The 26,631-nt window shown below is 43.0% G+C and overlaps 1 protein-coding gene across 1 annotated transcript in view; it reads right to left on the bottom strand.

Moving 5' to 3' along the window:
- Positions 1 to 334: 334 nt before the first annotated feature.
- lrrc4cb (leucine rich repeat containing 4C, genome duplicate b) overlaps positions 335 to 26,631 on the bottom strand; it is a 42,745-nt gene continuing 16,448 nt past the window's right edge. Inside the window, exon 2 of the mRNA XM_034580772.1 lies at positions 335 to 5,349. Within this exon, the coding sequence (XP_034436663.1) occupies positions 3,430 to 5,322 (1,893 nt within the window). The 5' untranslated portion in view covers positions 5,323 to 5,349 and the 3' untranslated portion in view covers positions 335 to 3,429. The remainder of the gene's footprint in view (positions 5,350 to 26,631) is intronic.

The raw sequence follows: 26,631 nt of genomic DNA, 5'->3' as shown, positions 1-26,631 counted from the left end.
ATTTGCCCGCATGCAGCAAATGATTCTGTCAGACAGATGGAGTGATTCAAATTAGATAAAGGAATCCGACTTCCCATGTATAATACAGAAAGATCACTCTTCCTTTTCCTCTCCCGAGATTCCACTTCCCTCCTCTGACCTCGTAAAAAATGCTCCGCAGTACGTTTCCTCCGCAGCGCATTCTTCTCACTTCAGCATTCTGGGAGCTGCTTAGTAATCCCTTTTGTTTGCATATCTCTATAAATGTGTTCATGTGCAAATGGGGCAGAGATGGCAAAACGGCGACACGGCCTGTGAATAATGCATTCCCCATGAAATCTATTGAAAAAAAAAAAAAAAGAATTGCAATTTTTATTTGTATTCATGTACAGTATGAACTACAATCTCAGGTATCAATAATTGAACATCATCCTCAGAGAAATTAGTTGGACTCCTCACAAGCACAAGTCTCTTGTTTGTCTTTTTTTTTTCTTTTCTCATTTTTTGTTTTTGCTTTTTTAGTCTTTTTTTTAACAATCGAAGCACATGTAAAATTATGATCTGAAGATTTTTTTTTTTTCGCATTATGTTTTTGAAAATATTTTTTTTTTGTAGAAATTTTCACCATTTCGATGATCATCCTCTCCAAAAAATGAGAGAGAGCATCCCCCCCCTCGTACAGTAACCCCCTCCCCCATACGTAGACAGTTGGCAGAATAACACACAAGAAGTTGATCACCTTGGCTTCGGGTTTTTGCACAAAAAAATCAAGCTCACTCTGCTGGTATTTCAAGTCCCCACATTCTGTCAGTCTTAATTTCATTCTGGCGTTCAGATACCTCCTCACATCAAGCCGTCCCGCTCAAGTAAATACCAAAACAGAGATATATTCCATTCATCCCCAAATAACTCACAGTCCTCATCCCCAAATATATATATATATATATATATATATATGTATATATATAAAAAAAAAAAAAAAAAAACTCAACCTTTGTTTTGTTTTTTTTTCACTGTAGCCAGCGTCGACATTTAATCATTAAGCCACCAAAAGCATTGAAAAAGGAATTGAGCATTGAAAAAGAAAAACAGTGGAAAAGGGAAAGAATGGCTCACTCGTCGACTGTCCTACTCCTGTCATTCAAAGCTGACGAGAGGCCGATGATAGATGAGTTGGTTCCGGCTCCATTTGCAGTTTCATCCGTCTCCACCTCAACAGACGGGACCGGTCTTTAGATGTAAATTTTCACCCCCCCCCCCCCCCCCCCCCCCTTTGCCTCCGCCTCTCGCCACCTTTCTGTTTGCCGCACCTCCGTTATTGTAGAAAATGTAAGAATGGATTGGGGAGAATGACGGATCAGAAGCACATGATTATGTGACAGTGCTTTATGACGCTCATGCTACGGTCGCTGTCTTCACGGGGATGGAAATCAATACGGGCGAGTGGAACCGCCGGACGGTTAAATTGTTCAGTTTTTTTCCACATCATGCAGTGATTTATTTTATTTTTATTTTTATTTTATTTAAGACGTGTGCAGGTCAGATCCCATCAGAACCATCTGTCAATACTATTATCGCAATTTTGTTGATTTGGCATTTGTGGAATCGCTTTTGGGAAGCTCGCTCAAAAATAAATACGCTTAAAATCTTCTTGTTGCACGGAGACCAAAGAGAAAGGCAGATTTACCTATTTTTACTTTCTGCACAAGGTCACTGTTTCCTTGGCAACCGTCTGATGGCTAGTTTTTGCCTCCTTATTCCTTATCTATTTTTCACTCCTCTCTCTTCATATCTGCAATATCTCCGTTTGAAGACCCCTCATGACCGTTGTGGGTCCACCACCCACCCCCCTCCCCACCCACTGCTCTTCACTTTTCATCCCTGCCCCCCCCTTCCGTAAGCCTCCCTCTTTGAAAGACTAAATGAAAAAAAAGCAAAGCGTCAACAGACTACAGCAGAGACAATGTTTTGATGGTCTATAAATGATGCAACATCAAAGTGTGTGTGTTTTTCTCGGACAAAAATGAGACGGAACAGGGGTCGCTTCAATATCAAAGGCCTCCGCCCCCCCCGTTAGATGTGAGGCACAGGGAGAGTGGAAAAGTCTCATGCTGTTTTGTTATCAGCTTTCGTCTGTTAGTCTGCAAATGAACTGCTGATACAGATTAATGAGCTATAACCCATCTCCCCTTATTTTTTGCAGGTTTCTAGCTGCTTCACTGCCTATGTTCGCCCTGTCTGTGTTAGTCTGACAGGGTCACACTACATTACAAAGCAGCCTCATTTGCCTCTTTATCTGTACTAACAGATGGACTATCAGCGCCCAAGCTTGTGTGACCCTGGGGTGATGGCAAGGTAACACGACGCTGAGTGGACGTAGATCATTGCTGGGTTAACAGGGAGGCTGCAGACTGCAGCCTTATGCTCCCCTTCATTTTCCCAAGCAATATTCTGCCGTCGTGCGGCACACGCCGACGGATAAAGCGAGACAAATGAGACATGGCGAAGGGTTGAGGAACCTGCCTGAGCAAAGTGACAGAGAGACAATCAAAGGAGAATGGGGACATGGAGGAAGAGAGAGTGAGGAGGAAGCAGAACAAGGGCAGACGGGGAAGATGGAGAATTTCGGAGTTGGAATAGAGGAATGGAAAGAAAGACAGAGTGACTGTAGAAGCATAAAGAAAATGTAGGAGGAGGAGTGGGAGCAAAAACTTAATCTTAATTAAAGTGAAGGATCTATGTCTGTTGTTTAGGAGCCACGGGGGAAATGCACATTTACTCATTTGGCTGCGTTGCTCCTCAGGCATGCTGGCTTCACTGTGATATCATCCGGAGCTGTGTCATTAAAAGATCCCATTTTGTGTTTGAATGACAGCTAGAAAATAATGGCGACGAAAATAAACCCATTTTATGTTTTGTCTCATAAACCTCTGCTAAACTGGACAAGATTCGTCCAACAGCCGGGAAATAAATGCTTCTCTCGACTAGAGCAATGCATTTCTACCAAATAATAATTACTCAAATCAAACTATTACATTTATAGCACTGTTTTAATTGTAGAATAAGGCCAATTTCTGCATTGGGTTTCACACGAGATGTAGACGATGAATTCCATATTCGCCTTCAGTGAACCATTCTTTCCCTTGTGCAGTATTACACACAGAGAGAGAGAGAGAGAGAGAGAGAGAGAAATAAAATGAGCTAAAAAGCTATCACAAATTGTTTTTCTTCATTTAGTCACTAGACATATTTTTAATAAATAATCTTTGTTCTTGTAAAGACACTTGTTAAAGTATCGCGCGTTGTCCCTTTGCCAAATGCTGATTTATCGCTATTATCGACATCAACCCTGTCAAGTCAATGTCATTTTGATTTTTCTTTTGTCGTCGTGTTTTGGTCCATTGTACTTGTATGAAACTGCTGATACTGGATATTTGTTCAAACACAAGATCAGATTTGGGTCTCTTGTACATTGTCTTTTGAGCAGGCTTGAATCAGTAAAGGTTCCTGTGTGGCAGAGCTGTGTATGGTGCTGAGCATGGACGGGTGGTGGTAAGTGCTCTTGTAGGTGTTGTAGTGGTTGTAGTGCTCCAGAGGGGGCAGCGATAGGTGTCTCTCCATGGCTGCAACCCCTGCAAGCTCTTCTTCAACAGTAATGACCTCCATAGAGGAGGCCGGGCCATCGGGATCCTGCTGGTTATGCTGCTTCCTCATCTTGTAGAAAATAACCAGGAGAACGGCAGCCATGAGCGTGATGGCCACGAAGCAGCCGATGATAATCTTGGTGGTTTTCATCACTTCGTCCAGGCCGTTGAGGGCTCCCTCTCCATCCAGATCAATAACTGGAATGGTGTAAGTCCGCTCTGTGGTCCTCGTGGACACAGGAGTTCCTTTTGTTGTCGAGGACGTCCAGCCGAACGGGGGATACGGCGTTTGGCTATCGTCCCCTGGTGTCTCAATGGTCTCCACGGTGACTGTGGTGAAATAGGTCACACCACTGTTTTCCACGGAAGTAACGTTAAGGACAGCAGAGGCGGAAATGTTGCCTGCTGTGTTACTGACCATACAGGTGTACGTCCCAGTGTCCTGCATTGTGACGCTAGTAAAGTTCAGTGTCCCGTCATTGAGTACAGACAAACGCACCTTGTAAGCCCCGTGTGTCACCAATGAGCCATTTGGTGTGAGCCAGCTGATGGACGTCAACGAGCTCGTACGACATTTAAGCTCCGCAGCCATTCCCTCTGTCACATTCAAGTCACTGGGTGGCTCCACGATGACGGGGACATCGCACTGGAAGTAGCTGTGGTCCAGTTCCCCAATGTAGCGACCCTTAAAAGCTGAAGGAGAATGGCAACGTGCACAGCAGCTGGTGTTGGCAGGTACAGTTTCCTTCAGCCACCAGCTGAGCCACAAGATATCACAGTTGCAGTTCCAAGGGTTGTGATGGAGGTGGACCCGCTCCAGGCGATGCAATGGCGTGAAGAGGTCATGTGGTAGAAAGGTGAGGTTGTTGTGAGCCAGGTTGAGCTCCACCATTGACTGCAGGTCATCGAATGAGTTCCTCTCGATAGTTTGGATTTGGGCATGCATCATCCACAGCTTCTGGAGGTTCACTAATCCCGTGAATGCGCTGGGCTTGACAACAGCGAGCTGGTTTCCTGACATTTCTAGTTCTTCGAGCCTGACCAACGGTAAAATGTTGGGAATCTCCTTGAGGTTGCACATTCCCAGGTTCAGGTAGCGCAGGTTGCTTAAGTCCTTGAAAGCTCCGTCTGAAATGTAGGAGAGACGTTTGAGCTCACCTAGATCTAGCCTTCGAAGCGAGGGGACTCGATTGAAGGCATATGATGGTATACTTTCAATGGGGTTGTTCCGGAGCCACAACTCCTTCAGCTTGGACAAGTACTCGAATGCTCCATTGGGGATTGTCGTGAGCCGATTATCAAAGAGCTCCAAAGTGTTGAGACTGGCTAACCCATTGAAGGCACCAATTTCAATGTTGCGAATGTGGTTCTTGCTCAGCTGCAGGATCTCCAGATGGCGCAGATGTTTAAAACTGTCCACCTTGATGACCTGGATGAGGTTGTCCTGGAGGTTCAGGTAGCGAGTGTTGGTGGAAATGCCATCGGGGACGTCCCGGAGACCTCGGCGGGTGCATATGACCTTGCTGAACTGGTTACTGCATGAGCAGACGGACGGGCAGGTCTGAGCACGAACCAGCCCGGCCACCACCAGGATCTGAAGGGCCAACAGCAGCACAAAGAGGGGGTTGGACAGCGCCCCCTTCAGCCTACGACCTCTCATTGTCTGGCGCTGGAGGGAGGAGATCATTGTGTTCAGCATTCATAGTTCATCGGCTGTTTGTGTTCTCTGCAACAAGAAGAAAGACAAAAGAACAATAGTTAATAAGCACATAGGACCAGACGTTTCTCTGAGTCACAGTTCGGCATGAAAAAGATCTGGTCATGAGTTAAATTTGACTCATGACCAGATCTTTTTCATGCCGAACTGTTTAGTGGGCAGAAAATTAACTGGCAACAAAAACATTAGCTTTTTTTTTTTTCAGATTCTCAAATGTGAACAATTGCTGCTTTGTTATGTTTTACGATGGTGAAATGGATATTTTGGCAGCGTTGGTCAGATGAAACAAACTATTGAAAGATGTAACGTTGAGCTCAATCAACAGATAATTGATAATGAAAATAATCATTACAAGCAGCCCTGAGTTATTTATATAGTACAATGCGCATGGAAAAAGGAACCAAGATGAATTAAGAGCTTCATTAATTGTCAGTATTGCCCATCTGTGGGATGTAACAAGCTTTTTTGTCCGCTCCCTAACCCTGGATTGCCCCAGATTTCCAGACTTCACAGAAGCTGATACATCTACACTGGAGACTGAAAATGAAAAACGAGAACTTAGCATCTGTCTCCCATTCGAGCAGGAACCGTGAATTTCTTGTAAGCCCTTTACTCATTGAAAACCCTAAGCCTGGAATTATTTAATACACAAAGCCTTAGTCATGAAATTTTCAGAGGAAATAGTAGCATCTTTTGAGTTCACTGGGACCCAGTGGTTTTAGGACGAGACAAGTCACTGACACCAAATCATTACGCCCGGCGAACACGGCTCTGCACCGGCACAAGAAGATACCGTCTGAGGAACTTTGACAGAACATCTGTCAATGCTAAAAATATTGCAAATATCGAAATGCATCCAATGCCAATCAAAGAGGGAATCCAACAAATCAATAAGGGTTACTTTTAACGATTTTAACCTTTTACTAAAACAATCTATACCTAATTTATAGCCTTTTAAAGTCTTTTATCTGTGATTTATTTCCTGGGTTTCCCTTCATTCATTGATTCATGAATCATGCTTTTTTATTTTTTATTTAAAGCAGTTTTTCAGCCCTGTTTACTTTTCATTACCATCCAATTTAGACTCACAAAATCCCTGACAAATAGAGTGAAGAGGTCCAGATATTGTCCTTGCGTAACTGTAGCCGAATTTATTATCTCTCAAATAAAGTGACTAACAAGAAACTCATTACTCTGTTATCTTAGATTAGATTAAAATCAGATTAGATTAGTCCATTCAGCCAAAGTGTCTACGAATACGCCCGAGTGTGCCGGAGATAACATTTTCCAAGACATTATGCACATACAGTGAAGCCTGCACTTGCCACTTCCACACAGCCGTGTTGACGTGTTGCTATCACCCCGTATTATCTCCTGCTTTGCAGAGATGGTAACCTACACTTAAATCAATACATATTGTATGCCGAAAAAGATCACATGTGCCGTGAAGTTATGAAATGTGACAGCATTGTGTCAAGCTGTACAATTAAGTTCTTCAGTGCCGTTTATGCCTTCGCCGAGAGCGAAGCACTCTTGTCTCTTCTCGCTCGTGCGAAGGAAACATTATCCTTCCCCACTGGGTCCTTAGACGTTCTCTTTTCAGCTCTTCCAACTCGAGCTATCTGTCAATCATCCCTTTTCCATCAACCCACGAGCAACAAGAAACGAGTGTGTGGTGACAGGTGTTTTTGTTTAATGGTGAAAATCGCTCTCCGGGTGAAGATGAGCGGCGTCTTCATCAGGAGGAATTGGTCTGCACGGAGAGTGGAGCCACTGCTGAGGAATCTGATCGAACGAGGCCTCCCGCTGGCAGGAGCTCATTTCGTCTGGCTGGAATTACCACAACCCCGCGTTGCCACCAAGAGATGAAACTTTGACAGACTCGCTGATAGAGATCATCAGCTGTAAACTCAGGTGTGAGCGTGTTCATCTACCACTCCACTTCTTCGTGAAAACCATTTGTCTGAACACAAGCAGATAATGCATCATTACATAAAGAGACAGCACGTATATTTCACAAGGGAGAAAAAAAAAAAACATCACTTCAAACATCCTCCTTCCTTTTGTCGGTGCAACACTGCGTGGATTAATTTCATCCAGGCTCAACGTGCATTCAGAGCCACTGTAAGCAGGAGCTGCTTACATCTCAAATCCTGCCAGCAACATAAAAACACACCCACAATTACTTTTCTGCTTCTGCAACCGGCAGCCATCGGAATTATGTCTGACACCAGCGCGAGTTGCCAAATTCATTTGTTATAATGAGTTTGTTGGAAAAGTGCGGTGGCGACACGTGTCTAAATCTGGTCGCACATAGCGAGGAGCCCGTAGTTTATTTAGCAGAGAGTATTTTGCCTGAACGTCGTTAAATTACTGTGTCAGATAATTAGAGCGTCGCGTTGCGCACCGCGAGCAACGACACCTTGGACAAGCGGCTCGGACATTCCCACACGCCAGGGAAGCAAACCTGGCAGATAACAATGGAGTAACTGCCTCGCAATCAGCAGAGGTAACACCCCTCGTTTCCAGCAGGAGAGATTCGGTTTCAGTTTTTTGCGACGGTACGAATTACGAGAGTGTTAAAGCTGCTCCGCGCAAATTGAGAAATACAACACATCTATGAATATGAAATTTTAGCAAGAATTGTTGCATTATTGAACAACTTGCTTGGCAGTCACATTTTGATTTTGATATTTGTCTTGGCTTGTTGGCACATTTAGCATCTTCCCCTCGCAGCTCTGAGGGGAATTTTGTCTCATGTATGAAAAGGATTATTCCAACTGAGTGACAAGAAATAAACATGCTCCACAGTTAATTTGCAAATCTCGTGTGTGGCAGACAGTTTAAAGTCTGATAGTATCACAGTTGATGCTGAAACCATTAACACTCCACTGTGCAATGTAGCCTCATGAATCACATTTTCACCTCACAGGGAATAACCTAAATGCCTTATAATTTATTTGAATAATTTGGTATTTCTAAAAAGCCCTTTAATGCAGAGTCAGTTTTTTTTCTTACTAGACGATTACCAATCACAGCCTTTCGCAGTCGATCCAGCGAGTGTGAAATTGATAGAGTGGGTAAAAGATGAAGTGATATGAAATCTGGCAGTCTCGCATCATGACAGAGACAGAAGCCCATGGCCACCGAGACGGCTGTCTGATGAGCTAAATGTCATCTCGCTAATTCATTCAACACATCACTGATTCACAGCATTCGCGTGCTTTTCTTCTGCCGCACGTCTTGTTTTAATCTGGTTTGACGCCGTAACCTCGCTGACCATCTGCAGCTTACGAGACCTGTGCACGACGCGGAAAGGAGACGCAGATGGACGGCAGGTTTGTTGTGTCAGGGTTGGAAGTGATGACACGAATACATTGTTAGCGAGCATATGTTCTAAGAAAGCGTGTTAAACGATGAGGTTTTTTTCTTGTTTTCAACCAATACCAGGGTGAGAGGGATAAACTAGGTGGAGCAGTTGATTGCTCAGTTCTGCAAAGACTATTTATTCCTAATGAAGATGTAAATCTCCGTGACCACAAATCAATCATCTTCTTCTACTGCAGGAAGTGGTTTGGTATTTTATTGTAAAACAAACTATTACCAGCCTCATTCTTTACAAATCACTTGGAAAGACACAAAATGTAAATAAGTGAAATAATTAGTCCATTAAATTTCCTGTAAAATGTCCAACCACTTAATCAGCTGTTATTTAGCCACTTTGCATTCAACAGTTTTATCGATAAGAGAAATAGTCGGAAGATAAATTAATAATTAAAACAATAAATTGCAGCTCTATAATGAATCTAAAACGGATTGAAGCAGATTAAACTTGCAAACTATATAATCTGGCCTTCCAGTGAAGAGCTGTTATGGAAAATATTTCAATATCGCTTGTTGAAGCAAGTATTTTCTGACCATGACTGATTTATACATAATTATTAACACTTTGAAAAATACTGTAATAATGTAACACAGCAGGGGATTTGCTTTTGGCTTCATAATACAACAATAATTACCGCGAATCTATTTAACGTTCTATTCGCTTTTTTACACACAAATGAGTCGATTTCATGACTGAAACCGTTTGTGTAATAAACCTCTTTACTGCGCGTGCATGTTTGCATACGTAAGTCTCTGGGATATTTAAAACGTTGCTCTAGGGGTCATCATCGCCAGCGGCTAACACTGCTGCTGCTGCCAGGATCCGACAGGACGAGAGTGTTTGACGCTTCACTTCTGCTCCACCTGAAAGAAATGAAGGCAGCCCCCCCCCCCCCCCCCCCACCAGTGCTGGTATTGGGTAAATAAATCAGTTGGGTGCTGCCGACTTATCAACCAAACTCTTTTCTTTCAGCAGAAACTGAAACGATGGCTCTTTAGTTGACCGCACAAGGTTTTAGATCGGCAGAAATGAAGTTTATTTCCCTGAATATATTTCCATTCTCTCGGGTTGGTTTTATCCAACAAGCATTTTTTTTTTTTTTAGAATTGGCACTGGCTCGCTGCTGCTGCCAATTTTAAACTGTGTCTATAACTGTAGAGTCGAAGTTCAGCTCCTTTTTTTAGAATGTGGCAGTCGGCGCAGCTGTCAAATGCAAGATAACTCTCGGTATATTGTCAAATTTACAAAGGTTGAGGTGTAAGCACATCATTTTCTTTCACTGTGAATGCCTGGTATATTTTTTACATTTGCATTTTGCCTTCATGGCCCGTTTGGTTTGTCCAGTTGTCATAAAAAAAAGTGATGCATTGAAAGAAAATAGTTTTTGTACAAGTACCATACAATGAGTGTTGTGTTAATTCAGTGTCTGAGAGGAATTACAGCCAACTGCTGCAAGACATGATCATGAAATGGTAAATGCACTTTTCTTATCAATGTAAGCAATATTCACCCATTCATTAACATTCACGAGGAGCTTTTCTATCACAGTCACATGTTTTGATGCATTAAGGGTCAAAGTGCGCTTTCTGCAAAGCCACAGACCGAACCTTTCGATTAGTGGACGAGCAGCTCGACTTCCTGATTCACAGCTGGCCCCCCCCCCCCTGAAAAGAAAAGAATGATGCTAACCACGTTTTGCCGTTGCTGTTAATTCCTTAGCAACACCCCTTAGTGTGGAATATCACTTGGAGAAATCATAATTTCATCTTTGAAATCAAATCATTTCTGCACCTTCGGTCTGATCATGCAAAGCTCAGCTGACAGCAGCCACAATATTTCATTTTTCAAGGTAATGAAAGTAACATGATTTACTCATTTTCATTGGATGTCGTCGAGGTAACGACTTGCTGATTGCTGGGAGATGCGACCCAAGAAACATTCTACAACATCGTGTTGACAGAGGATTTTAGAGTCACTGATATGCCCACAGACACAAAATGGAAAAAAAGAAGAAAGGTCATAACACTGGGCTAAAGCTTAAGTGATTTTTCTCATCTGTTTTTGTGGATAATGTTCTTGTCTCAGCGACAACATGACGCTATAACGACTGAAGGGTCACGCCACATTTAGTAGAGCTCAACTAAACACAGTTGCTCACATTTGGATGTGTTTAAATTATATTTCCTACATTTTAAGCAGCTATCAGTCATTTTGTAGGAGAATAATGTGTTTTGTCTGAGTCCTTCACATACACACTCTGCGGGAGCCATTCATTTTAAAGTTGATTATTGGACGCTAGGGGGCATGAAAACAATAAACTCATTCATTGATTCAACTGATCAGAAAATATGCAAATCCGGGAATTTAGTTGGCTGGTGTTACTAATACAATTACTAGTACTATTGCCTATAAGTATAGACAACCCCTTTCAGCAAACGCCTTTCTTAACAACTGCTTATCCTTTCAACTTTATCCATCAAAAAGTTCTGAGATGGCACCGTGATAAGCGTTAACCTAACCTTTTACCTTGGATTTTATTTAGGGATGAGTAAGGCTTGCGCAACCCTCAGGGAATTTAACAAAAAATGATTAGCGTGATTTTGGACATACTCCAGACCTTGATTTTCTTGGGTCTCGAGGGATTTTGGGCTCTTCCACGTTGAAGACGGCTGTTCGGTCTCTGGGTCATTGACGAAGACTCAACTCTCACCACCGGCCGTAATCCTGATAATCCCTGAGTTCATCTCTCTGCTCAAGTTTTGAGGCCCATTATAAAATTGCACATGCACCAGTTAATGGTCACAAAGCCCAGATGCTGATTGCACGACATACTGACTCAGAAGAGCTGCAGCTTCCACCTGTCGCCCGCTCCCTTCACACACAACACCTTGTATTGCCGAGGACCTAAAGGAAGTAGCGGTGTCGACTGCAGCGTCTGTCAAGAGAATCAACAGAAAGTCCTCCACATCTTTCAAACTGTACTTGCTGTTACCATGGTAACCGTGTTTTAAAGGCCGGAACGGGCAGCCTGATGAGCCTGAACCCTCGTGATGTCATTAATGTCTCTATTCACAGTGTTTACAGCTTCAAATTAATTTTCTCAACTGTACCAAAAACACTTAACAGTCAAAACTCCACTTCACCGGGTCGTTAGCGATACACCCACCCAACTTCGATCGGATTAGTGGTTCTCAAGGAAATCCAGGTAGAGATTCCTCCATTTATATGTTGTATATACGAAATATATCCAGGTTTATTCTTGGAAACACCACGCAGCCAATGCAGGGATCAAAAATATATTATAAATAGAAAAAACAGTCAATTTCCCACACTAACTTCTCAGGTTCACAGGAGGTGAGAGATTATCCAGCTAACTGCACTCTCCTCATAATGTGTTACTAACATTGTCGACCGTGGGTCTGTGTGAAAAGATTTCTGTTCACTCCGGTTCGCTGAAGAGAGAAGACACACAATAACCTCGGTCTCCCCGTCGGTTATGAGGTGAGAGGGGGGGTGCAGCCGACACTCTGACCCCGGCGTAACATCTGCCGTCCCCTTTGGGCACGAGCGCTCCCAGATGGCTTCATCGTATCATCGGAAATCATCACGATTTTTTGACGAGCGGGCTCATTTTCTCCAGTCAGTGATTAAATTAAGAAATAAAGGCAGATTTGAGAGCAATCAAACTGCCATCTGGAATTATGGTCAGAGAGACAATTATTCAGGGAACAAAGTGCAATATGCTTCATAGTGTTATGTCTGAAAAACGGAACAGAAGACAGTTTTAATCAATTTCTTGTTGCTGATGAGCAGTGTCTTATTATTCTCACCCATCCAGCCTCTTTGCCCCACAGACTGATTATAGTCTTGGCTATAATGAAAGTCTTATGTTTTTTTTGTTTATCAAATAGCTCTGAAATGGTGACATGGTGTTAATCTCTGCTGAAGAGTAAGAAAAGCAGTGTTTTGAGTGGACAAGCCACGTTTTTCATAGCACTTTCAGTCTGACTGAGTTTAAAATGATCCAAACTGTATGTAAAAAAATAAAAAAGTGTATAAAATGCCAGGCATGCATTTTTAATACTACACATCTGTAAATTCTGGAAGTGGGGATTATAGTAAACCCGTGGTGAGTGAGTACAGCTAATGTTAAACAGGATTCACTGAGTGCAGCTGTTTTTCAGGGATTTGCACTTGAAGTACCTCCTGTGTTACGGCGTCAGGGAGCATCACATTCTAGGACTCGCAGTTCCCCGTGTGTTGCTTCATGTGTCTTCATTCCAGGCGAGGGTTTGTGTCTTGTGCAGGAAAGAGGGAAAGCGAGTCGGTAAAGAGACGCCTTTTCAAGTGAATATTCCATTCCTATTCACGTATTGCCTTATGCTACCTCCATTATGATAATTGCATGGGCTAAATAATCTGCAGGGACCTCGGTGTTCAAAAGCACCGTGCCAAGGCTGTGTCTGCTCTCTGCAAAAGGGATTAAGACAGGATGCCCTGGGTGGCGCGCTGGCTGAATGCGAGGGCGCTCTTAGTATTCGTGTCACTTGTGTAGCCCACCAATCTGCTCCCATGACTGCCTTCCTAAAAAGAGACGTGCAGGATCAGCCAACTGTAGTTGGAAGGGCACGGCGGCAGGGTCAGGGCTGACTGGACTAAATGAAAACATGGCACAGGGAAGAATGTTAGCTACAGTCCTCTGTAATTGGTTATACAGATATGGACTAATGCTTCCCCCCTGCAAAACATTTTTGGTTTCCGTGATCAGAAAGCTGGAAACGCACTCCCTCCACAATGCAGGTGGCAGCCTGGGTTTAGGTAGGTGAGTACACACAGCCGGCAGCAGTGGCAGAATAATGAGACAGACCCTGTAAGCTGCCTTCTCATGGTGGTTAAACAGATCACCGCTTCCGCCAAGGATTTGTGTGACTGCTGAAGTGGGTCCGTGCAGCTGAGGACCGACGTTGTGCTGCCGGCTAAATAATCTGTAATGAACTCAGGACACTCACTTTGTTGGAAAGATCAATCATTAAATATATAATTATAAAGGTCCCACATTCCAGAAGGTGCCTCATCGCCGGTGGAACTCGGCTCCTTCCAAATGTGTTGGTAACGTAATGAATGTGATTTCTTTCAGGTTGAGACGCTGTAGAACGTGGGCCAGGGAGTTGTGTGTTTTAATGACATAACGCGCGCATTTCAAATGTTCATGCACAAGGGGGTTTTTGCAATTTTGTCGGAAAAAACAATGACATCTCTACCTCACTGTGGAGTATCACTGCTGTTGTGGGATTCTATGTTTATACCTCCAAAAGGCCAAAATACTGTTATTCATTGTCAGCATTGAGAAAAGACAACAGTGTTGTATTAAAAATGTCACAATAGGAATGTAGCTTCAATGGCAGGTCCTGGCCGGTTGCCGCTTCCTGCGAAATGCCGAGTGCTCGAAGGGATTAGTTCACTGGAGTGTCCTCTGTTCCGTCGCAGCTATTTGCCAATGAATTCCGGCCATTCTAGTTTGCAAATTGACTGAATAGGAGAAGTTGGACGCGTTTCTCTCTGGAGCTTTTGTTTGAATGTTGTGGTGACAGAATACTGACAACAGATGGCACCATACGCGGCGCGGTCTTTTGTTCTTTTAAGATTACTGCCCACCAGTTTCTCACTGGAAATCAATTCTCTGGACTGAGCGGCACGTCTGTCAGTCTGTGAGGAGTCATTCATCACGTCAGTGACAACATACAACGCTGCAGACGCACATTCCCATGCTGACGCACACTTGGTACGTAGGTTGGTGTCAACACGGTCTCACAAATCCTCAAAATGAATCTGGTTTCTGCAACACTGACAACATATGTTAACCCAAATAATATTTAGGTTGTAGCTGTTGAGTATATGACGCCAGGTTATGGTTTGTTTTAAAAAAACTTTGATGGTGTGTTATTTACGTACTTGAAAGATTTGTAAAGGAATGTGTTTGGCTTTAAATGTAGATTTATATGTTCAAGCAGTTATTCCTGCAGAAGAGGGCAGAATTTAAAAGTCTGCTCTTGTTTTGGGGTCAGTAAAATAAAATATTAATTATAAAACCAGTGGCATAAACCCTCAAACACATGAAATCGATACATGAAAACCAGCACCACAGAGATCCAGGTTTACATCTTTGTGCATGACCCTAACGTCTCTCAACAACAGACTATCATGTCTGATTTTCCATCAATACAAAATACAAATGAGGATTTATGTGTTTGTTTTCTCCACCGTGTTTTGAGTTAACTTTGCCAAATGTCCCAGTAAACTGTGCGAATGAAAAATAGCTGCTCCTCCTGACACAGGGCTTCTGACTGTGAGCATGAATATGTAACGCTGAGCACAGCCTCTTTCAGAAAATGTAAAAGTGGATGTTAATGTTCTGATGCAACAGTGATGGATGACTTGGTCCAACGCATCCAGTGGAGCTCAGATCTGCATCCACTCAGAGGCCGAGCTCCGGCTCTCAGAATCATGTCCGGGGTCTTAAAAAACATCCACAGCGATGAAACGGGTTCGCTGCAGTTAACGGGCTTCACCATTTACATTCCCCCCCCAAAAAAAGCCAACTGTATCCAATCCTCTGTTCCAGCTTCCATACAGAGGATACAGTGAGCACCTGTGAGACTATAAGTAAGCTGTTTACGCCTAATTACCTTCACGCACACGTCAACAAAAAGCATTAAACACTGCACCGAAAAACTAAAATGTTCCAAGAAAAATTTACGTCGTTAATTTTTGTCAAAGAGCATAAGGAGGATTTATTATTTAATGTTCTGCAACGACGAAAAACAAATGTTTGTGCAGTAAGAATCACTTCTATGACAAAGATGAACTGATGATTATAGATGATACACAACATGTTTAAATAAGAACCACACATGCAGTGTGTCCCTGCATATCTTGGCCGAGAGATTAAATTCAAGCTAAGCCCTTCTTTTCCAAATTGCCTAACTGACTCGTATGAAGCGATAAGGACGTGATACTTCTATTGATCCCCGCAGTGGAACTCTCTTTTCACTTCGCTCCCTCCAGGGAGGTCAGAGTTTGGGGGTCATCTTCACTTAGAGTCGCCCCCGGAGCCGCCAGCGAGTCAGTGGGGAATCGCTGATTTGCTCAAGGGCAAGGACAAGAGCGGCGAGCACATTACAAGCTCCTTTTTCCCTGTATGGCAACAATGGGAGGGCCATTTCAAATCTCTTATATCTTCAAAAGAAATTCCCAGCAGAAGACGCACAGCTTCTAGAGGTGGAGGGTAGGATTTCATTTGAAGTGAACATTAGGGGAGCACCATTAGGTTGTCCTACTTCGAAGGGAAGTTATTCATCTATAGTCCTCGATATAGAACATGAGGAACAATGGGTACTATTCGCCTTCGAGTATATCCCTGCCATGCGCCGTGTCGTTCCATGAGGGTACCTGGTGCCGAAAGTGCTAATTAAGTAACCCCGCAGCAATGTTACATGTCACATGTCAAACTGTCAAAACTGCAGGACACAATAAATCCCTTTCACAGAGCAACTAGTCCCATCCCACTGCAACGATTTACAGCTCGGAAATTTAATTCCCCTCGACCAGATTACTATAATTATCTACCTCACTATGAAGGGTGAGCAGAGGATTAAGGTCTGTTTAAAAATAACCACCCTCCAATATATTTGGACTCGATAAATGAAAGCTGTGGAGCAGACATTTTCACTGTGGTGTGATTTTGATTTTTTTTTTTTTTTTATCCTCTCCTCTCCTCCTCTGTCTTTCTTTCTTTCTCTCGCCGCTCCTCTTCTCCCTTCTCCTTTCTCCCCTCGCCGTTAATCTGCTTTGATAATTTCAGCAGCCGATGCGTGACGCTCGGTGGGAGACCGTCTTAAAGTCAGTCAGAAATCAAAGCGGGGGGAAAAATGCAATTATTCAAGTGGCAGTCAACAATTTTGTGAAAGACGGATGTACACTGTGCTCACAGTCCCTCATAAAAACTCGACTAAGAGGATCACAAATCATCACCATGAGCCATATTATTGTTCTGCTTGTGCAAGGTCATCGGGAAGGCTTTGGGATTTATCGTACTGTTGCAAACATTACCTACCTTTTTTTTTTACTTTGTATCTTACGCCAGCCACGATGATCATTGCCTCTTATTTTTGAAAGTGGTGGCAAAAGTGTTATTACGCTTTATCATCTGCAGAGCCAGCTGCTGAACACAATACAGTCTGTGGAGGTAAAGGATCGTGTGAGTTTTCTCACTGCTGATGGCAGATTGATTGTTTGTAGCCGGCGTCGACAGCACACAGTAGGTAGTCCATCTTGTTTTTCTTTCATTATTTGTTCATAGTGTGAAGTCTCAGCTGGCATGCTAATAAGCTGTTTAGAGCTGGGGCCGTGCCCAAATTTGTAACCCCTCCTTCAAATTGTTTTTTCCCCCCATCGGTTTGTCCTTGTTTGTCCTCTTCAGTTTTTTTTGTTTCTTGTTTTATTTTACAAGGAAATTATCATATGCAACTGCTTAAGTTTATTGTGCAACGTAATAAATCACAAACCGGTGTGATCGATGCTCAGAAGACGGCCCCCTCTATTCCTTTAGAAAATGTTTCTGACCATTTCAAAAGAGGCACTTGGAGGAAAATCCATCTTGTTCAAGACTTTGTCAGAGGAAACATTTTCTGGAGGAAACAACCCCTGTAATATTCCCTTTTTAAACTAGCCCTTTATACCTTCACAATACTTAAATATTATGATGAACTATATACTTATACTGCAAAGTTATCGTACATTAATCTGGGCCTACGCTGGTGGTGAAGGACTCACTGGGATGAACTCGACGGGAACTTTCTCCTTTGCTGCACATGCACCTCTGTGAGCTTTGATTTACATTTTTACAACAGAACCAACTGTCTCATAGAAACATCCACTTCTAACCCCTCCTGGTGCTCCAGTTACCATAGTAACCCTGCAGCTTTTTGCAGGAGCAGGCCACACGGCAAACCACACGAAACCAAAACAGTCCAATAACGTTTCCATTTACCAAATCCATGCCAAACAGGTGGATTCTGTTCATATAGTGTCCTCGACAATAGTGTGGATTCCACTGTATTTGACATTTAAACATTACTTTCTTCTTGGTGAATCACTCTGGTCTTTTTTTCAGCAGCATTGTTTAAAGTTCAATTCTCCGCTGTCCAAACACCGTGTTTCCGTACATGTGCATTTTCACACCTGAACCTCGGGCTTTAATCCTGAGTCCACAGAAGCTGGTTTATCTTTACACATTTCACACCGTTTATATTTAATCCTCGTCACCCGGAGGCCGAGCTGTCCAGCCGCTGTGGTGCTGATTACTGTTCATCCTTGTTCTTTCTCCCCTTTCACTATTGTTTGATTCAAGCATGTAGCCCGCTTGACACAGAGCCATGCATTTCTGTGTAAAGCTAGTTTTTCATATACAGCAGTCCCCCCTCAACTCCAATAACAAAGCCCCCGACTCAATGCATGACTCAGCATGTTAATTACGTCGTAGATACAAATGAGCGTGTTGTAGATAAATCTAGTAGACGAGCCTCAGACGTCGTCAACGGGTCACAGCCTTCCCGTTGCGTTAGCTGGAGGTGAAGCTAGCTCCCTGTGACAGTAGCTGCCACCATGACAGAGCAGTAAAATACAAAATCAATGCAAACGGGCAATAAGCCGATCCTTCACGGGACAGAGGACGCGATCGGGTGTAAGAAGAGACATCACTTCCACTCAGGTAGAGTCCAACTGATGTGTGTTAGCTTGAACAGGTCAAACAGCTTGTCAGTGGTATAGTGTATTTCATGGTGCATTGTTTTTGTAAGTTGATGTAAAGGATTTATCAGAAAGCTCTTAAATGAAATGTCTGGCTCTGTGACTGTTTACCAGCTAGTTGCTCGATGTCTGTCTGGTGTGTGGCACTGGAGCTGTGCTGCTTCTCCCTGAACACAAGGTGACACTGAGGAGTGTGAACCAGAAAAACCTAAACAATCAGCTGAAAGAATCGTGTAAGAGCAGAGTCGAGGGAAAATACTCTGAGCGACATCTTTTTACATTACATATAGTCACACACCTACTGGCAAGGGGCTGTAACTGAAAGGCAAAAAAAGTTAACTTATCAAACAAATCAAACAAAAAAGACTTTCCTTTTTCTAGAGTAACATTTTAAGAGTAGAATAGAAGTAGTAGTTGTACCATTTTTCAATGTAATATTTTCATGATATTAAATGAATGTTATGTATTATTGTATTTTCTGGGTAGCCTATCTGAACATGTAGAATGTGATCTGGACAATGTTAGGAATAAACCATGGATGTTTGTGGTGTTAACTGTATTGTATTTTGTGATGCGTCTTTAAAGCCAAGTCTGCTGTCTGCTGGCCATTTCTATTAAGACTTAAATATGACGTCATTATAAGGACTTGCTTTTCACACCCCCGACTCTGACTTTGACTGACTTCCAGCATTCCTGCACGTAGAAGCCGTTTCCTCTCTCTCGGGGTCCAGAAGGTGACCGGAGTCGCCCTCTCACACATGTAGCACCTCACAGGAGCTTCTCCGTGTGAGGTGCATTCTCACCTCCTCAGTTTGCTTTGGACGAGCGACAGAAACGTCATCACGGCGCCCACTCATTGGCTGTGAATCCCCCCCCCAGACAATAACCAGCTATATTCACACTTTATCAGACATTACGCCGTCTCGGGTGCTGACGAGCCACCAGGGAACGTTGGGTCTAACCCAGTTGGACACTTGTATTCTCACACACGCAGCTCCTCTGGGTAACGTCTGGAAAAAGTTCAGGAATTGGAGGCTCCACACAGACACACACTCGTTCACACCTACAGGCAATTTAGAGTCGGCTCCATTTCACCTACACGTCTTTGTGCTGTGGGAGGAAAGTGGAGCACGTGGAGGAAACGGATGCTGACACAACGATAACGTGTGTAAATGTGTGGAGTTCAGGTGTCTAGCTGGTTCGCAGGATATAACACACAGCCCTCGTCTTGTATAATTCAGTATTACATACATTTGAGTGTATTTATATATGCAGAGATTTTACAACTTCGTGTCACTTGAAGTTATGCACGCTAAGCACATGGGATAGTGTCTGTTTCTGCTTCTTACTCCACGTCTGCAGCTCCGCGGCACCTAAATCCTCCAGCTCCCCCCCCCCCACCCCCACCCCCCCCCCCCCCCCCCCCCCACCCCCCCAGCTCTCATTTTCCTCAAAGCACCTTTCCCCTTTCGCCCTCGCTCCCCCGAGAACCACTATCCGTCTCCAATCTGTCCCCGAGCCTTTCTCTGTCTCCTTCTCATTCTCCACTATCATCACTAAATAATTCCTCACAGAGGAAAATCTAATCAAATGTGAGTGAGAGTGAAAAATAAGAAGCAAAAACAGGAAGAAATGTGTGTGTGTGTGTGTGTGTGTGTGTGTGTGTGAATCCGACTTGGTGAGGAGGAGGAGGAGGAGGAGGAGGAGGGGTTGAAAAGAGACCGAATCAGAAAGCAACATTGGCAGTGTGTGAGGAGGTTGTAGAGTGAGAGAACTGCAAGTGCATTAGCAGTCAGAGCACTTAGTGTGAGGAATCCATTCATTATTCATTAGCTAATTCACCATGTATAGTAATTAAAATCAGAGGCTGCTCCAAAATGGAAAGAGCTCTGGTTTTTCAATGTGCAATATTTAAGAGGGCTGTTTTCCACATACTTCACGGTTTGATAAATCACGTCTTGAGAGAAACTGCAACTGTCACTACTCTAACTGTGGGATGGGAACGAGTCCGAAATAGCAAATATGCAAATGTGCAACTTGACCTAAAAAGAACTAACAAACAAACAAATGTACAGTGCACGTGAGGATATATATTGAATCATTTAAACTTCATTTTGTATATTCACATTTTCTTTTTCCAACTCAGATTTGAATATTCTACTACTATTTGATTTATAAACCCAGACAGTGTGTCATGCCCCATTAAAACTGACACACACACGAACAAAAGTGTGTTCATTTGATCCTGAAAACGCTACGAGACCAAAAATATTGTCACGTCAATTACCGGCAAACTAAAATTAGGGAGTGCTGATCAGCCCCTGTTCAGTCTGTGGGGAAATAAAACGATAGAGTTGCTTTTTGAGCTATATTTGAACAACAGAGTTGCTTGTTTTTGCCTTGTTCTGACAGCAGTGGTACAGGAATGGAGTCAAAGTACTACAGTGTGTGTGTGTGTGTGTGTGTGTGTGTGTGTGTGTGTGTGTGTGTGTGTGTGTGTGTGTGTGTGTGTGTGTGTGTGTGTGTGAGATGTACCCGTTTACTCCAACCAAAAGACTAATTGTCTCTCTGTGGTTCAGATCCATGGCTGCAACCTCCTGCTTCTTATTTTATTTGTATCTGTTACGCCAGTTAATCTTCCCCTGGGTTTGTGTGGGTGTGTGTGTGTGTGTGTGTCTGTGTGTGTGTTTGTGTGTGTGTGTGTGTGTTTTGCATACATTATTAAGGATCCTTGTTAATGAAAGTAGACTGATTGTATGAGAATTAATCTGTAACTTCACAAACAGAGTCTGTTCTCTGTTGTTTTTTGCTCCTGCTCGCCACAGAAAATGATGCTTCTGCGGTTTTTTTCACGGAGCAGCAACAGCAGCAGCTTCTTTTGGAGCTAAGCGAGAAAGAGCCGGGTCGTGAGCATGAGCGCCGGCGACCACGTGACTGCACAAACGGAAACAACAAAAAACTTGGCACCGCCAGAGAATCACATTACAAGAGCACCAATCGTAGGATAACCCACATGAATTAGAAAACATGGAAATAAGTGTCTGCAAGCCAGAAGCAAAGTAAAGAGCGGGTTCGTCCTTCCAAAGATAAAAAGCACTTAAGGATGAAGGAGAAACAAAATGGACTGGTCCCTTTTTTTTTGTGGACATTGCTATGATCATTTATCAAAGCTGCTGTCAAGGAAACAATCTCATAAAAGTTAGAAAAACAAAGTGTGGCCTGAACAGCAGCGAGCGGCTGCTGTGTCAACGGAAAGTTTTACAGCGTCTCATCTTTCGCACATTAGACTGTAAACACTGTTGTTATAAAGAAACAACAAAGTTACAGCAAAAACTGAACGTTTCCTGTGATGTCGGACGTCGCATCTTCCTCAACCTCAGTTTCCAACCTTCTTGTCTTTAATATCCTCCCCAATCTATAACAGTTTAATTAGCTTTAGGTTCTAGGTGTTCGCACGTGCACTTTCCTAAAGTGAGCTTTTCTTTTCTTTACTAATTCATCCTGCGTCTCATGGCACATCAATAGAAAAAGTCCAGACGAGCTAAAGTACAGGATCCATGTTCGCACGCTTGTTACAAATCTAATTATCAGAGATGCAGTATTTTCATTTGGTCTAATAAAACCCCATAAAAAGAGATTTAGGTTAAGTAATTATGGTTAAACAGGATCTTACTTTCTAATTCACTGTATTAATCATCCCAATAGCAAGTCTCACTGCTGACGTCCCAACAACTGTAGATATAAAGTTTCTGACCTGAAGGCACAGACACAGTCAAACCACAAATCATAGTAAAGCCTGTGACATTTGCAGACTTGTTTTAGCCATTTTTGGATTCTGGACTCACTTGGTTACGTCATCATGAACATTTAGGATTTGTTACCTTCGCCTACAGGTCACGTTTTCATCCCTCATCCAATTGTTTGTCTATCAGGATTCAGCAAAATGTACTGAACCACTTTAATTACTATTTGTGGCGGGGTTGGTCATGACCCAAGGGAGAACCCATTAAGTGGATTCAGATCCAGGAATCATTTTTTCATTTTCTTTAACATGGTTAGTTTGGGCATTAGCGGAGGAATAAACTCTCTGAGAGCACTTCGTGTTTTTAAACTCTCATGGTGCCCACGGACCTGAGTTTGCTGAATGAAGAACTGATTTCTGAAACTTCTTGCCAGCACCTTATCAAGCTTTTTGGGAATCTCCGTCTTTATCCTTCAATCAGATTTGCACCATTGAAATGTTTTATGGATGAGGAACTGGGCCTCTATTAAATGTCTGTGGTTCTACTTTTTACAAATTTAAATAAAATGTAATTATTATTTGGTCAACAAAGAACAAAGAATCTATTGAAAAATCCTCACAATTCTCTGTTTTGTTCAATCGAATCTCCAACACTTGTTGATGTTCAGTTTACTATCACATAAAACCAAGAAAGCAACATAAGCCTCCACTCGAACATGTGAGCAGGAGCTGTAACGAGCAAATGTTTGTTATTTTTCCTTTAAAACTTCTTCTAAATGATTTAATTATCAGAAACAGTTGAAAAGTTTGCTGATTGATGAACTAAGGGATCTGTTATCTTATCGCTCCAGCTCCAGTTTGCACTTTCTCCTTGAACCCCTGAATTCAGAATTCCAGCTTTTGACTTACTAACTGGTTTATTTCACCTTTATCTCCCCATGACACGTTGGAAGTTTCCCGTTTATGCTCTGGATTTCCTGTTACGTGATGGAGCTGAATCCATGAATCATTCACTGAGCATTAAATCTCATTGTTTCCGTCGCAGTTCATGTTCTGCGTCGAACGAAACACTTTTTCTCCTTCACATTCAGTGTGAGGAGCGAGTTGTTCCTCCAATTAACATATCCGGTCTTGTGTCACTACTTTAAGTGGATGAAAGCGACTGGCGGATGAGTGAATGGAGGATAGAGGGGAAGCGACAGATGTTGGCTGAAGTCACTGTTGCTCCTCTCTCCCTGCCCTGGTGTAAAAGTGGGTGTTGATCCCCTGAATACAGATGGTATTACACAAGCAATCCTCTAAACGGCTGAGACACGCTAACACGCCGGTGTCTGGAATGGCCTGCGTCTATCTGCAGTGCCTCTGCGATGCCAAACACCTTTTGTTAATGCCACTGCCAAGAGCCTTATTTCAGGACACGGTTCAGAGGACGTTTCATATTCCCTTTTACTTACGTTTGGCTCTGCAGTCAATGTGTTGCATTGCTTTTTTTCTTTTTCTATCTGCAGCGCTGCTCGTGAGGAGCGGGGACGAGCGGTAACTCCGTGCAGAAAATTGGAGCGACTCTTTGAAGCTGCCTGAAGGTAGGAATCAATGCCTAATGGAAAATACTGCTTGAATGCACAATCATCTTAATAAAATTGAATTCTGGCGTGGCGGCTGTCCTCTGGTCCCCTCCCTTGTGCTCTTGGTGGTAGATTGGCCTGAACCTACGACAATTAACCTTGAACGCCGTCGGGGTGGGGAAGCAAAGGGAAGGAGCCCACAAGACTTTTCAATAATTAAATCATCCCTCCTGTTGCACATCTCCAAGGCCACGGCCACGTTCGCCGCCTCCCCAGTTACTGATAGGCCACCTCTTTGTTGTGCAAATTCCTATTCAAGGAATTGTACGTTTCAGTCCAGACGGTGTTAATGTACAGACAGCGTCCACATTAATATGCATCTAGAGTAGAATACAATACGCCTGACATGCTTAGTGAGGCGTTCACCATTGTTCTAGTGTGCGATGCAGCAGAAAGCAGCCGCACAGGGAACATGCGAGTCTCTGTGATTATTCATCTGTGTAAGTCGACATGTGAAATCAGGTGCAAATTGGTTTGTAACTCATTAGATGTTGCAGAGAGGGACGGGAACTGGGAGAGTGTGAAAGGAAATCAATTGAGCTGCAGTTGGGAGATGGATGCATGGACTGGAATGTTATTGAGAGCAAACAGCACCAGTGCTTTGGATCTCGACACAGGAGTTTTCGCAGCTGAATCTAAATCAGAAGGACAGAGATCAAACTCAATAGAGAACAGAGGAGGAGGAAAGAGCTGGTGTCCACTGACTGGTCTGCAGCCTGAATGATTCCCTGTCATTGTTCCTCCCCTTGTAATCCATTCTTTGTCTACTAATGTGTCAAAAAAGTACAAAGTCGATGACAAAGTAAATGTTTAAATAATCCAGATTACTCTCTAATTGACCTAGATGCTCTTTTTTTAAGCATCTAGGTAAATTCAGTTTTAATTGTTTAGCGTCATGTCACAATATCTCTTACATAGTGAGGTCGTGACCTTACAACGTCATAGAGAAACCCAACAGTTCACACAACGCGCTGGTCAAAGTGAATCCACCATCTACAGCAGTAACTAACTCAGAGTGTCTACCTCCGCCAAGCACCAGTCCCCCAGTAAAACCCCATTTAAATTCACTGGATCCAGACTTTTATGTGGACACACACTCATAAATATCAGTCTGACATTTTTCATCAAGATCTGTGAATTATTTTCCCGAGATATCAACTCAAATACAGAAAAGATTAATAACGCAACCTTGAATACGGTGAAAAACTTTTCCTGGGTCCGCCCCCTGATCTGGATCAACACCAAACCTCCACCAAGATTCAAGGATATCAATCCAGTAGTTTTTGCCTAATCCTGCTAGTTAACAATCAAAAGCTGATGAAAAAACAAGTTCATACTTCATTTTTTGTCATATTCCCACCTACTTCATTACATTGTCTTAAATGCAAACAACTAGTGCAACTTTGCACACTTGTCTCTTATTCATAGTTTGTCATCTCTTCTATTTAGTCTCTTGTTTATGGGCGTATTTGCTGTTCTATCATATTTACTACTTTACTGTGTATTCTAGTACTTTATTGTGTATAATTACTTGTAAGTCTTTAAGTATATTGCATTCTATTTTGAGCTTTTCTAATTCTTCGTATCTGTTTTATTGCTCATTATTGCTGCTTTAACACAATTATTTCCCAATTTGGGATCAATAAAGCACACATCCATCCATCTATCTATAAACTACGCCTGTTAAATCAACATGTCAAACACATATTAGTACAAGACCAGAGCGGGATCTACCCCAACTCCTGACCAGTGTCAGCTGGGATCGGCTCCGGCTTCTCCTTGAAGGATAAACTCTATTGATACGATGACGGATGGATATTTATTCAACATTTCATCCTCTGCTGCTCATTTTCAGGTGGAAGTGAATTCAGGTTTCATATTGATCAAACCCCGACCCTTCTCTAGAAAGTCCCAAACTTTGTGAACCATGACTTTACAACAGGTCGGACAGACGTGGAGATAAACGTTATTACTCTCAGTAGGGAAATTCCCCGTTTGATGAATCGTATCTATTCAAACATCGTAAACTTCAGTGAACACACGATGACAACGTACAAATTATTTTTTTTAAACGCTGAGGAACCGAGCCAGCGTTCGATCCCCGGGAACCCGTTTTTCCCACCTGAAGATTGATCTCGAAACATATTTTGATGGATAATTTCCGAGCTCGGGAAGCGCTGCAGTGTTTTTTATTTTGAAAAGATGTGACAGCCCGGTGAGTGAAGCGCTCAGTCACTCAGGCCGAGAGGCGCAGGACGGGTTCATGCTGATGTCTGGGTGGAGCACAGAGATGTCAATCACTCACTGAACAACCTACTTGACAAAACACTTGTCTCAAGTTAATGCCTATTGATCACCACGAGCACGGGCCACGCTGGCACAAATCCACTCCGAGGAAAACAAACTATTGCAGTGCAACAACACGTGTACGCACACACACACACACGCACACGCACACACACACACACACACACACACACACACACACACACACACACACACACACACACAGACACACACACACACACACACCCAGCCAATCTCAGAGCCCATCAGCCATCGTATGAAAGCGAATTATCCTCTGGCAGCAAAGGCCAATATTTTTGGGGCTTCGACATATCTGATAGACGGTGGATATCTGGGCCAAGCCTTTGTCTTTAATTAACTAAAAGTGCAAATGCATGTAGACAAAACGTGTTTAAGTAAAAGTAGAGTTACACGCTTATTCCATA

Source organism: Hippoglossus hippoglossus, chromosome 3, assembly GCF_009819705.1.
Source record: "Hippoglossus hippoglossus isolate fHipHip1 chromosome 3, fHipHip1.pri, whole genome shotgun sequence".
NCBI classification, from domain to species: domain Eukaryota; kingdom Metazoa; phylum Chordata; class Actinopteri; order Pleuronectiformes; family Pleuronectidae; genus Hippoglossus; species Hippoglossus hippoglossus.
This window is presented reverse-complemented; position numbering and strand designations above follow the sequence as displayed.